Below are 14,579 nucleotides of genomic sequence, written 5' to 3'. Positions count from 1 at the left end.
GACAATGACAACAGCATTTTAGTGTGTGCAAACTTTGTAATAATAATAATAATAATAATAATAATAATAATCTTTACATCTAGGAATGTTCCATCAATCCAATGTCTGGTGACCGCTTAGACTGGGATCAGTGCATCAAAGAGGCCAAGGTTGGAGAGAATGCCTGGCCTGGCTGCCAAGGCCAATGCATCATCAAGTGTTTCAATTACTCCTGATCCTTAGCCTTCTCTTCTCTCTCCCTCCCTTCCGACCGTCTCTGTGTCTGTGGCTTGGCTACCCTGTTGCCTGGTTACTGCTCTGTGAAGTATGCCATGCCGTACAGTAATTACCCAGGTATCACCTGCTCAACAATGAGCCCTGTCCCAGCCAATCACAGACAGGAGAGAGAAATAACAGCTAGACAGGAGAGCGAGAGAGACAGAGCCGAAGGGCCCTTGTAACATTTCGCATTGACTAGACTGAGTCCATGGCCTTTAAAAAACAAACTTACGCAAGATAGGCTAACTTCCATAAATGTGATATATCAATGCGGCATTATATGGTAGTAAAGAAATCAAATTCCACAATATATATTTTTTCAAAATGCCATTTGATGCTACAGATTTTTTTTTTGGGGGGGGGGGCAGTATTTTTCCCACTTTCCTCCTATATGATCCGGTGGTCTGGTCCCACTGTGGGGTTGAGACACAGGCGTCTGGTCCCCATTCTGCCAGGGCCCTCCCTCCCCACCACATCAGACTAACAGGTTCATATTGATGGAACAACATAAGTCACTGCACTATAGTACTGTCTGCACCTCAACGGTGAAATGAGGTATTGTACAGCAGCAACATATCACTCTATCGTAGAGCTGGATTGACTCAGAAAGACCTGTTCTCTGTATCGTAGAGCTGGACTGACATCCCTGACAGAAGGCACTAGAGGCCCTAATAGCCATATCCTGCTCTGCTTCCTGTAACTGGCTGGGTTATTATGTCAGCATTCTAAATGGTACCCTATTTCCCTATAGTGCACTACATTTTACCATGGCCCATAGGGGAGTATATGGAATAGGGTGCCATTTGGGATGTAGGCTATATGTCTACAACATTGACTGCCTCAGTAGCACTACTCATAGAATATAATCTAGATATTCATGGAATAGAATCTAGATATTCATAGAATAGAATCTAGATATTCATAGAATAGAGTCTAGATATTCATAGAATAGAGTCTAGATATTCATAGAATAGAATCTAGATATTCATAGCCTCTGCCACAGCGTATCATGTGGAACAGTGATTCATGAATATTTCTCAAATCGTTTCTGGCAGATATTTTGCGGTGATTATGTATTGACAACGTTCAATGAATACATAAACAATGCATCCAGAAAAGGTTCAGTGTGTGTGTGTACCCTGTCACTGCATGCTGAATAGCAGAGCTGGTTCTGCTGCTCCAGTCTGTAATGGACTGAATGATCTGGCAGGGAGACGCCAACCCACAGATCTACAGGAAATGTGCTGCTTGGCAGCAGTGTGAAACGTGCCTGGATGTACAATAAGCTAGTGAGGTAGGTTCATCTCTCCCAGCTCCTACCCTCACTTCTCCTCTCACTTTCCCTCTCTCGCAACCTTGTGCTCTCTCCTATTTCTCTCCTTTTCTTTCTCCCTCCCTCACGATCTCTCTTTCTCATGCGCACAGACAACCAGACAGTAATCCAGTGTGATAACCCCTGTGCTGTAGATTTGTGTGACATCACATGTTCTACAGAGTGAGGTGGATTGCAGACAGACAGATAAAATAAGCCCTGATCCACCCTGCTCACCTCCGTGACAACTTCAGCCTCTGAGCCACCGAGGTTAGAGGTCACGGCATTATATTACCACACAGCATCAAGGCCTGAGCAGCCGAGCACAGAGCCCAGGCACAGAGTTTACAGGCCACACATGCTCTTCATTCTCACAGGGTGGTCAGGGCAACTCCGTGGGCGCTGGAGACATACAGTATGTGCAGGAGCAAGTGTGTTGTATTTACTGCTGCCTATCTGGATGTCCATGATTCTGTCTGTATTGGTGCTGGTCTGTATTAGCTGGTGCAAAGACAGGAAATCAATAAATGCACAAATCTGAAATGTTTGAACCGCAGCAAAGGGGTTGTCATACACAGTATTAAGGGAACTGGTTTACTTGCTCTGCGGCAGTTCTGTAGACAAATACAAAAACTATTTTCAACCAAACATGCACCCATGACCTCGTTTCAAATCCGTAAAAATACAGTGTGGTTTAGCATATAGATAAAACACACTAGAATGGCCTCTAAGGACTAATACAATAAATGTGTATTATATTCTAATGAACTACCTCTCCTCTGCTTCAGGCCCCCCCTCTGCTGTTTTTGTCTTAGTTATTTTAAGCATTTTCTCTCGAGGGCTGGAGGTGCATGCGGAGGATGTTGCACAATGAGCTCCCCCAATTGTGATCCTAACAGACGTGGACTGACTGGAGTTATTCTGGGTCTGGAAGCTCTAACAGTGCATTATCCACACATATCTCCCCCACTAACACAGGTCCTATCTATTGGCCTACCCTCTGTACTCTTACCTGCTTACAGCTGCACTCAAAGACACAGTGGAGACAAGACCTACAGTACAGCCAGGACATAAACACCCTGTCATCATCATATTCACACATGCTAAACCAAAGCAGCAATGATGGATCATTCATTCTATGACTCTCTGGCACCATCTGCTGGCCAGCCTGCTTCAACTCTATTCTGCTGGCCAGCCTGCTTCAACTCTATTCTGCTGGCCAGCCTGCTTCAACTCTATTCTGCTGGCCAGCCTGCTTCAACTCTATTCTGCTGGCCAGCCTGCTTCAACTCTATTCTGCTGGCCAGCCTGCTTCAACTCTATTTAGGCGCAAGAAGCACCAAAACAGACACAATCTTGGAAATAAGAAGTTGAATTAGATTTTAAAATGAGTAGGAAATGATAGCATACATGTCTAGTCAGATTGTGTGTGTGTGAAGAGTGAGGTGTGAAAATGGGACAGTACCTCGAAGCCCACCACCCACAGTATGAGCTGTGTCTCTGACTCCGGGAAATAGGACTTGACTTGGGGGGACATGCCAATCAAGGCACAGTTGGTCACCACGGCGATCACACTCATGGCCTCAAAGGCAAGCTGGAAGAAAAGAAAACACAGGAACTTTCCCCCCTGACTGGTCTCCCTTTCCTTCCTATCCACCACCGTTCAAAACAATCATCACAGTTGGACAGTAACCTTTTTATCCTTAAAAATCTTATCTCCTTTAATTATCAAATAAAGTCAATCAAACCAACCAACCACACTAAATGTACTGTAAAGAACTAAACAGAGTAGAAAGAGCTCTTAGGTCAGCCTTACCTGCCACACCCCTATGTTGGCTGCAGGCTCAGAAAAGGGTCTTTTGAACACCTTGCACATCTTGAAGGCATCCGAGTAGACCTCTGTGACGTTGTTGAGCACCACCAGCACCGCAGCCAGAGGGTAGACACAGGAGAACAGACTGACATAGCCAAACAGCAGGAACAGCTCCAGGTAGTCATCAAATGTTCCCTTAATAGAATACAACAGAGTTTATACAGATTCATGGAGGTTAGACTACACTAGAGCATTACAATACCCACTTCAGCCACTGGACTCTTCATCTATGTCTGTCTAAACACTGCAGTAACATTTCACTTGATGGGGGTATTCTGTGCATAAGGCAAGCATAACAGCATGACCAATCAAGACAGTGGTTAAGAGCGTTGGGCCAGAAACCGAAAGGTCGGCTGGTTCAAATTCCCAATCCGACTAGGTGAAAAATCTGTCGATGTGCCCTTGAGCAAGGAATGAACCCTAATTGCTCCTGTAAGTCGCTCTGGATGAGAGCGTCTGCTAAATGTCTCAAATGTAATGTAAAGATACCTTCATGTGTGTTGCAGTATCATTCATCACAACCTTCCTAGTTACACATTCATTCCCCCATAACTTGAGTCCTCCAACTCACCAGGTAGGTGCTCATGTCTGCCTCCAGCTTGACCTGCTCAGAGAGGGGCAGCTCCTTGTCTTCCATGGTTTTTATCATCCTCTTATGGGCCTTCTTGTTCCTCCTCCTCTGGAGCCAGTAGGGCAGGAAGGCCTCCATGATCTGGTTCAGGATCTGAGACGTTATGAGCAGCGTGGCCAGACTCTGAAAATAAATAAAAGAGGATATGGTAGTAGATAGTAGTAGCAGCAGTAGTATGAGTAGCAGCAGTAGTATGAGTAGTAGCAGTAGTATGAGTAGTAGCAGTAGTAGTAGTATTAGTAGTAGCAGTATTAGTATTAGTAGTAGCAGTAGTATTAGTAGCAGCAGTAGCATTAGTAGCAGCAGCAGAAGTAGTATGAGTAGAAGCAGCAGTCTCTCCCTCCCTCCCTCCCTCGTCAACCTGGCCTGATGATTCCTTGCTGTCCCCAGTCCACCTGGCCGTGCTGCTGCGGAACCCTGACCTGTTCACCGGACGTGCTACCTCTCCCAGACCCGTTTTTTTCCCCAACTCTCTAGAGACAGCAGGAGCGGTAGAGATACTCAATGATCGGCTATGAAAAGCCAACTGACATTTACTCCTGAGGTGCTGACCTGTTGCACCCTCGACAACCACTGTGATTATTATTATTATTATTATTATTATTATTATTATTATTATTATTATTATTATTATTATTATTATTATTATTATTATTAGACCCTGCTGGTCATCTATGAACGTTTGAAAATCTTGGCCATGTATTGCTTTAATCTCAACCCGGCACAGCCAGAAGAGGACTGGCCACCCCTCATAGCCTAGTTCCTCTCTAGGTTTCTTCCTAGGTTCTGGCCTTTCTAGGGAGTTTTTCCTAGCCACTGTGCTTCTACATCTGCATTGCTTTCTGTTTGGGGTTTTAGGCTGGGTTTCTGTATGGCACTTTGTGACATCAGCTGATGTAAGAAGGGCTTTATAAATACATTTGATTGATTGCAGTAGCAGCAGAAGCAACAGAAGTAGCAGCAACAGCAAACGACACTGGTTGCATCCCAAATGGTACACTTTTCCCTTTATAATGCACAACTTTCACCAGGGCCCCAAGGGCTGTGGTCAAAAGTAGTGCACTATATAAGGAATAGGCCATTTGTATTGGCCATTTGAGAGGCTTTGAAGCCACCGGTCGGCCATATTGGCTCTCCCCAGTGGGAGCAGTCCTCCATAGGAATGAATGGAATTCTACAGTATTTCAATTAAAAAATTAGATGTATTTAAGATGTTTTGTTGTAGTAGTAGTGGAAACAGTAACAATAGAACTAATATATATAACACACAAAAAAATATCTTTCTTTTGTTTTGTGTTTTGCTAACATATAATATAAAAGTATGCATTAAGGTGTCTGTAATAGAATACACATGTCAAACACAAAATGTAGACATTAACACATGCATTTCTATAGCTTCCAAAATCTTGTTTACAATGAAGGAGGATTACCAAGATGGCTGCGCGGTGGCTTCAATACAGCGCCCCCTGTTAGTCATCCAGGGTATATATACACATCATTGGTAGTGACCCACCTGTCTGAGAAGCACCATATCCTGCATCACAAAGGCAATGTAGAATAGGGAGGCAAAACAGTTGAAGAAGTTGAACTGGGGAGAGAAGATGACAAGTAAACTGTTAACAAAAGGATTTTCAAAATCAATGGTAAGTTGAAATGATCATGGAAACAAACCAATTTCCTGTAAGACTCACCACCAATACTTTAAGGACCAGGTGATTTTGAAATGTTGACTCAAGCCTGTGGTTTTCTAAAGCAAAAATAACATTGACTTCAGAAACAGTTTGTCTTCTATCAAGTCAACAACTCTCTACAGTCAGCAAAAGAACAAGAGGAACACAGGAATCACCACTGTAGCGTTAAGACAAAGTATTTTTAGCCTCAATGATTTGTGTGTTCTGTTGTTTTCTGCATTGTTAAAACAACATTGTATGTATTATAAAATATGAGCTAAAATGCATTCATCCACCCACCCATCCAATCCCACTCACCCCAGCCAGTGAGGAACTCTGCAGCATAGCGGTATATGAGGTTCATGATCTCTATAACCACAGCGTAGATAATACTGGGGATAAAAAGTAGCAGTCCCGTCCAGAAGGTAGGCTCCTCATCATGGATCATCAAGGCCCAGCCCTCCATGTCAAAGTAGATCATCATGACGTAGAGAGACAGGTAGAGGCACAGCAGCACAAAGGGAACAGACAACAGGTAGATCCTCAGCTGACGCTTGGCGTTTGAGTAGAGTGGCTCCGCCCGCCCCGTGACGGGGTTGACGCCCAAGACGCCGTGGAAGCCCGGCCTCGGCTCCTCGAACGCTTTCTTCCTGCTCAGGGTGCCCCAGCCGTACGCCAGCGAAGCGCTGAGGCGCTTCCACAACTCTAGGATCACCGTGCACCACACCAGGTTGAAGCCGGCGAACACCGTAAACTTGTCGTAGTCCTCCCAGTCGAAGAGGTAGTATGGTATCCCTATGAGGGCCATGGGGATCAGGGCCAAGGTGAAGTACTCCAGGAAACCAAAGTAGAGTGCCATACCCTCACCAAAGTAGTGCCTGATGTCATCTGGATGGACCATGGGGAATCATGGGGAGGATTTAGTCACAAACAAGCTATTCGGAGGTTCTTAGAATGTTCCATGTCTTGTACATGGTGATAGGCTAATCATTTTATATACTCCAGTGAAGTTCATATTGAAAGAGATGGATAACACTAAGATAATACTGCAGTCAATACATTTGACAAGTGTAGCCTTAGGATTCAAAGGGCAAAATGATCAAGCCATGGCAACTGTAACTTACCAAGAGGCTGGAAGGACAACTTGATCTTTTTGAACCAGGAAAAGGAAAGCCTCTTGAGTTCCTCCTTCTCATGCAGAGGGAAAACTTGGACAAGGATCCCCTTTGATTGCATTCTGCGTACTGAGATTAGATTAAAAACAGAAGAGTCAGTCCATTCACATTTCCCCCCCAGTCTCCTGACGCTATTTGTCATGTGATTCTAGCCATCTTTATTAGATAAACATAACGAAACTTGAACTAGTGGCCCATGCTAGTGTTTCCCCAACTCCAGTACCTCCAACAGAACATGTTGTTACAGCCTCGGACAAACTCACCTGATTCAACTCATTGAGGGCTTGATGATTAGTTGACAAGTTGAATCAGGTGTGCTTGTCCAGAGCTACAATACAAATGTGTACTGTTGGGGATACTGGAGCACTGGAGTTGGGAAACGCTGGCCTATGCAGGCCTATGCTCTTTTGGTGAACGATAATTCCCTTGTTAAGTTGCTGAAGTGCTAAAAAGGACCATTGGCTACTTGAGAGCAATGAAAACAGTTGAGTTTGAACTGTTAACTTTCCTCATAATGAGAGAAAGCTTAGTTTTCTAAAACAATAACATACAGACAATGGTGGGGACCCACATATAATGTACTAGTATATTTGTATCAAAATAAAAAGCTTTAATTTCATGCCATTTCTTGACAAAATTATTTCCAAAACGTTGCATTATTTTTCTATACAATTGGTTAAGCTGAATAGCAGTCTATCTGCTCAGCAAGAGCATTGACTCCTTATCTCGTATTTGAATAATCCACTGACACTTGCATATTTATTGTCCTTATTGCTGACTCTGATGGGGAGACAATGTGAGGATTATGTATGTTATGTTTCAAATATGGTATTGGCTTCAGACCTGGGTTCAAGTAGTATTGGTTTTCATTTGTGCTGAACTTGACTGAGCCATGCATAAGATCTATACACCTGACTCTGACATCAGCATGATGCAACAGGGATTCGTTGGGCCAGGTGATGTTTTTACACTTCTCAACTGTCCAGTATTGGTGATTGCATCCCCACTGGAGCTGCTTCTTGTCTTTAGCTGATAGGAGTGGAACCCAGTGTGGTTGTCTGCTGCAATAGCCTATCCGTGACAAGGACCGACGACTTGTGGGTTCAGAGATGAAGTTCTGTGCCGTTATTTGCCTGTTTGTGGCCCGCCTGTTAGCTTGTATGATTCTTGCTATTCTCCTTCGACCTCTCGTCAACAAGCCGTTTTTGCCCACAGGACTGACGCTGACTGGATGTTTCTTGTTTGTCGTACCATTCTCGGTAAACCCTTGACACTGTCATGTATGAAAATATACTGGAACCGGCGCACCTGGCACCGACAATCATACCACGCTCAGTCGCTTTGCCCATTCTAACGTTCAATTGATCAGTAACTGAATACCTTGATGCCTGCTTTATATAGCAAGCCACATGACACACTGACTGTAGGAGTGCACTATTTTGGTGAACGGAGTGGTGTACCTAATAAACTGCCCACAGTGTTAATGGCTCTGAGCTTCCCTAGCACAATGGAATAATCCCAAAAGTGCAAACCCTGCCCATCTGACATTCCAATCCAGGCAGCAGGCTCAGAGTATTTGAAAGAAAATGTATACTATTTGAACCCAGGTTTGATGACTGTGCACACAGTGTTTCAGTGTGGCTGAGGTCACAGGGTCAGTGCTGTACTTACTGACTGACTTCCCTGGATACAGTTTCATTTTAGGATATCCAGGCACGTGGGCCTCATCCTTGGCCCTCAGGTTGTCCAGTCCATGTTTTATGATGTATTGACACTCTGCCATGCTCAGAAAACCATCCCCATCACCTGTAGTATAGCGACACAGACAATTAACACAGTTACAGTCACTTTACAATACAATAACATGCTCTTACACTAGTGTAGTAATGATGTTTACTTAAACAACACATTGCATTTACATATCAATCTAGGTATTGCATTGTATAGTAATATAGTTGTAATAATATAATACAGAACATTTAAAATACTATTCATCATCTATAGTACATTCACAGTTTACTATGTATGCATCACTAATGGCACCCTATGCGATAAGGAATAGGGTGCCATTTGTGACGTACTGTACCCTAGATTACCTTGGAACTCTTTGAAGTTGTGCTTGTTGGCATACGTGAAGCCTCTCATGGAGCCGTCCTTGAACTCCTTGAAGAGGCCCACGTCCTCAGCTCCGTATAGGAGCCTTTGCCAGGAGGCCCCCACCACATATACATTGGGGTTGTCCTTCTCCGTGCCCTGGGCCCCTGGAGTCAGCTGCTCCACCAGCAGCTCAGCCCCTAACACAGCAGAGGAATCAGGACAGGTATGAAGGTGTCAATAGACTAGGTGTTGGTCCCAAATTACACCCTATTCCCTTTATAGTGCACTACATTTGACCAGGGCTCATAGGACTCTGGTCAAAAGTAGTGCACCATGTAGGGAATAGGGTGCCATTTTAGGATGTAGCCTAAGACAACCATATTGTATCAACAGAGCCAGACTGACTGGTTAATAGATACAGTAACTAAAAGTGACTTTCACACTATTGTACCGAACCGTGCTCTTTTCAGTGAGTATTTCACGATATAAGCGATAAGGTCAGCCTGCTTTGTTTTCACATAGCTTATCGCAGGTGGCATCAGGGCCCGTATTCATAAAGCATCTCACAGTAGGAGTGCTGATCTAGGGTGAGTTTTGCTATTTAGATCATAATAATATTTTAGAAACAGATCCTAGATCAGCACTCCTACTCTGAGACGCTTTGTGGAAAAGGGCCCAGATATGTTATTGGATCAGTTTCACTCACTTTCAGAGAGCACGATAGAGTGAAAGCCAAATCTAACATTTGTATAAAAGAGAGGAAGCAGAGGCAAATTGAAAAGCGATGGAGAGAAGACTGTTTCAAATGTTGGGAAGCTTCAAATCTCTGTTCCCAATATACAGTAGGTAAGCTAAGCTCAATATACTGTACCTCCATCTTGCTGCTTGTCTCTGACCCTGTTTAGTAACCATGCGATGGCTTCCTCTTTGGTTTCTGAAACCAACTCAATGACCACCAGAGGGGCAAATGTTGAGCCATCACTGTCATAAACTGACAAGCTTTTTTGCATTTTCCCCTCTCCCTGTGAAGCCTGGAGAGAGACAAGATAGGAAACAAATGAATTAAACATGACTGCCTACAAGGACCAAAATGACAAGGCCAGAATATCATTCTTCAGTTTTGAACATCCAAGTATCGGTGTACAGTAACAGTATGTTTTATATAGCCTAAATACATAAACAACATTGGCTATTTAAATCTATAAAATAAAATAACAGTTGTTGCACATTCAAATGTTGCTCTAGGTAACCAAATTGCTTATTGCTCCTCGTGCAAATGTGAGTTGCAGCACCTTGACCTGGCCTAAAACAATCTTATATTACCTAACAAGGTGTGGTATGTTCAGGGGTGCAGCCTTGAGGCGTTTTACTAGTCTGAGTACCAGTCTCTTTAGCTAACATTCCACTCCTTGCCACTCCTTGTCATTGCCAAAGAGGCTGGCCTTTCAGCAATCTCAACGTTCAATAGAGAGAAATAGTAATGGCGTCTTAGTTCGCCATAGTTCGTTGGACAAAGCTTATGGGAAAATGAATGAAGTTTTGTAGGGTTTTTTGGGCTAAAGAGACTGGTCTGATTCAGACGGGTTGCGTTAAATGCGGAAGACACATTTCAGTTGACTGGATTCAGTTGCACAACTAACTAGGTATCCCCCTATACCTTTCCCAGGCTAGCGTTTTACAGTCTGAAGTCGTTAACTTCTGAAGAATGCCTTCATATTCTAAAACGCATTCTCTTTTAGTCCTTATTATGGCTTGGGTTCAGCCCAGCTGATTTATGTCATTCGACTGTTTACTTTAGACGTTGAATCACAACGGCTTAAAAACAGATTTCCCATGTATTAAAGAGGTTCAAGTTTAATTTGCTCCGAAATCTGATTGTGAATATCAGCGAAAGCTGTCTACTGACAGTGACAGCTGAGTGTTTTGGTGTGAGAGGGCGGGCGGGGCAGTATCGATAGGTGGTTATAAACACTGTTACAAGGTATACTCACGATTGCGTTACTCTGAAGAAATGTGTTGAGCTGTGACGTAACATTGTCATGTACAACTGGGAAACATTTGACGCAAATCGGAAAAGTAGATACCGGTAGGCCTTTTACATCAAATCTCTATAAACAAGGCTACTCACCACGTCCTTCGTTCGCTGGCGCAATAACGACCACTTTTAAAGGTTGCCCGCGAAGCCAAGTCGACAATAAAAACCTATTTCGAATCGTCTATTGTCTTGAGAAATCAGAAGAGTTGCTTGACTTCTGCTTCTCCACGTCACTGGCACTGACAGGCAAGCGCCGCTGTAGACTTCAGCCCGCAGTTATCACACCCACCAACGTGCTATGCTGTGTGTGTGTGTGTGTGTGTGTGTGTGTGTAGGCCTACATAGCATAGAGATAGTTAGAGGACGCAACATTGTATCTGTCTTATTATGGCGTCTGAGAGCATGGGCAGTGTTGTCACTTTTGTTCTTCTGCTACTTCTATGAGATAGTAAACAAACTGAAAGTGTGCATACTGCCACCTGGAGTGTGTTGTTTGAAAAGGTACAAAGCCAAGGTTGGTGATTGAATGCCACCTGCAGTTATGGAATGTTTGCTCACAAGTATAATTCATTGGCTGATCCCTCCTGATGACCTGGATGGAATTATGTGTTAATTCCTTAACCCATAACAAGTCCCACCCCAATGACTACTAAAAAATAGTGAAAGTCTTCAAAGGCGCTGCCCATACTTAGACAAGCTCTAGAGTCCTTTATCTATCTCTATGGAACATAGGCAAGTAAATCACGACAAGAACACTTTCTATGGGGCTTCCTCATTTGAATAGGATTCTAACACGTTTTTCTAGTAGGACAGGCATACGTCTTATTATGGAGGAAAATATACAGTAGTTATAATGTTGACAATTTTATTTTAACCTTTAACTAGGAAAGTCAGTAAAGAACAAACTCATATACAATGACTGCCTATCGGGGAACAGTGGGTTAACTGCCTTGTTCAGGGGCAGAACGACAGATTTTTACCTTGTCAGCTCGGGATTCGACCCAGCAACCTTTCGGTTACTGGTCCAACGCTCTAGTGGTTACCTGCCTAGTGGTTAGACTAAACCTCACCAGACAATCAGGTGAGGGTTATTATGATTATGGTCTTGCTCCCAGGATACAAGTATTGGTTCTTGTTAGTTTGGCTAGGTTATTATTACTATTGCGGTTGTCATATAAAAACACAGAATCCATAGCATTGCATTGTCTCTCATTAGAGTCTATCGAATACGATTACCAATTTTTGTGTAAATAATTGTATTTGACCATACCAGAGTTAATTTGTGGCAGAGAGGTGTGTATCTTCCGCAATATCACGTCCCACAGCGTCAGTAAAAAGTCGCGTTCTTCTTCAGGGGTGTATTACTGAAACCCTTTACTTCAAATGGAAAACATTTTGCAACGAAAACGAGACTTTATTGGACAAGTTTATCAACATTTGGGAGGTTATGTAGGTAGGTCCCTCCCCGTCTCGTTCGCTCAGAGGAAGAGACGAAGTTTTAATCGTCCCAAAATCTGGCCACGAAAATAAACCAACTAAGTAAATCATTTTTGAATGGAGGTCAATGAGTGTCGAATTTGGTAAACAAAAATGATACTTTCTAATTTTCTACTTGACGCTTTTTTGATTTAATAGACGTTTCGTAAATCTTAGGTGTTATGAATATATAAAAGTGGACGCACGTGGCATTTCGGCAAAAATGACTTTATATCTTAGTTGTGCCTGTTGTCAGAGCTTCTGTCCCCAGCCAAGGAGGGCATACAGCAACAACTAGATATTCTCCGCAGATTCTGTCAGACCTGGGCCTTGACAGTGAATCTCAGTAAGACAAAAATAATGGTTCTATAAAAGGTCCTGTTTCAGGACCATGAATACAAATTCCATCTAGACACCGTTGCCCTAGAGCACACACAACTATACCTACCACGGCCTAAACATCAGCAACAAAGGTAACTTACGAAAAGCTCTGAACGATCTGAGAGACAAGGCAAGAAGGGCCTTCTACGCCATCAAAAGGAACATACAATTTGACATCCCAATTAGGATCTGGCTAAAAAATACTTGAATCAGTTATAGAACCAATTGGCCTTTATGGTTGAGGTTTGGGGTGCGCTCACCAACCAAGAATTCACAAAATGGGGAAAAACAAAATTGAGATTCTGCATGCAGAATTCTGAAAAAAACATTCTCTGTGTACAACGTAAAACACCAAATAATGCATGCAGAGCAAATTAGATGATACCCGCTAATTATCAAAATCAAGAAAACAGCCGTTAAATTCTACAACAACCTAAAAGGAAGTGATTCCCAAAACCACAAGATCTAAGCAAATCATGAGAAAACAAAAAGATAATTTCTTGACACATTGGAAAGAATTAACTAAAAAACAGAGTAAACTGGAATGCTATTTGGCTCTAAACAGAGAGTACACAGTGGCAGAATACCTGGCTACCATGACTGACCCAAAATGAAGGAAAGCTTTGACTGTACAGACTCAGTGAGCATAGCCTTGCTATTGAGAAAGGCTGCCGAAGGCAGACCTGGCTCTCAAGAGAAGATAGGCTATGTGCACACTGCCCATTAAATGAGGTGGAAATTGAGCTGCACTTCCTAACCTCCTGCCAAATGTATGATCATGTTTGATAAACATATTTCCCTCAGATTACACAGACCCACAAAGAATTTAAAAACAAATCAAATTTTGATAAACTCCCATATCTATTAGGTGAAATACCACAGTGTGCCATCACAGCAGCAAGATGTGACCTGTTGCCATAAAAAAAAGGGCAACCAGTGAAGAACAAACACCATTGTAAATACAACCCATATTTATGTTAATTTATTTTCCCTTTTGTACTTTAACTATTTGCACATCATTAGAACACTGTATGTAGCCATAATATGTTGTCAGTGTAATGTTTACTGTTAATTTCTGATTGTTTATTTCACTTTTGTTTATCTATTTTACTTGCTTTGGCAATGTAAACATATGTTTCCCATGCCTATAAAGCCATTTGAATTGAATTGAAAGAGGAATCATCATGGATATTACCCAATTTGGCATGGACATTGCCATTGAGGGCTTCCACCATTTATAAGTATTCAACTGGATGGGGATTTCTATGAGTTGGTAGCAATCAGCCAATGAAGAAAAACATTTACTACTTTAAAATGGAGATAGCTTTAATGGGACTGCCCAAACTGTCACAGACGTTATAATGGCACAAATACAAAGATGAGTCCTCCATCTCTATGGCCTGTTGTTCACCCACGTATCTGCCCTCTCATTGGCTAAAATGGGCTCCTGAGTGGCACGGTGGTCTAAGGCACTGCATCTCAGTGCTAGAGGCGTCACTACAGACCCTGGTTCGTTTCCAGGCTGTATCACAACCGGCCGCGTAAGAATTTGTTCTTAACTGACATGCCTAGTTAAATAATGGTTACATTTTTTTTAAATGATCCCACCTGATCTCACCTCCTGCCTGCCTTCCATATTTGAGGACATATGTTTTGATAGTCAAGTGACCG

At 42.8% G+C, this 14,579-nt stretch overlaps 1 protein-coding gene across 2 annotated transcripts in view; it reads right to left on the bottom strand.

The window, feature by feature from the left end:
* Positions 1-12,419, bottom strand: part of LOC115177150 (anoctamin-10) — a 40,003-nt gene extending 27,584 nt beyond the window's left edge. Inside the window, exons 1-11 of one of the 2 annotated variants that reach the window (XM_029737708.1) lie at positions 12,322-12,419; positions 9,888-10,047; positions 9,016-9,213; positions 8,591-8,725; positions 6,869-6,988; positions 6,063-6,632; positions 5,766-5,821; positions 5,588-5,662; positions 4,015-4,197; positions 3,387-3,578; positions 3,036-3,164 (exon numbers count right to left, since the gene is read on the bottom strand). In XM_029737708.1, coding sequence (XP_029593568.1) covers positions 3,036-3,164; positions 3,387-3,578; positions 4,015-4,197; positions 5,588-5,662; positions 5,766-5,821; positions 6,063-6,632; positions 6,869-6,988; positions 8,591-8,725; positions 9,016-9,213; positions 9,888-10,026 — 1,797 coding nt within the window. In that variant the 5' untranslated portion in view covers positions 10,027-10,047; positions 12,322-12,419. Of the gene's footprint in view, positions 1-3,035; positions 3,165-3,386; positions 3,579-4,014; positions 4,198-5,587; positions 5,663-5,765; positions 5,822-6,062; positions 6,633-6,868; positions 6,989-8,590; positions 8,726-9,015; positions 9,214-9,887; positions 10,048-11,144; positions 11,344-12,321 lie in introns of those variants that run through there. The other variant, XM_029737707.1, reaches the window with a different exon arrangement.
* Between the last annotated feature and the right edge of the window lie 2,160 nt (positions 12,420-14,579).

This window comes from Salmo trutta, chromosome 37, assembly GCF_901001165.1.
Source record: "Salmo trutta chromosome 37, fSalTru1.1, whole genome shotgun sequence".
Lineage (NCBI taxonomy): Eukaryota > Metazoa > Chordata > Actinopteri > Salmoniformes > Salmonidae > Salmo > Salmo trutta.
Note: the sequence above shows the minus strand (reverse complement) of the source record. Positions and strands in the feature narration are given on the sequence as shown.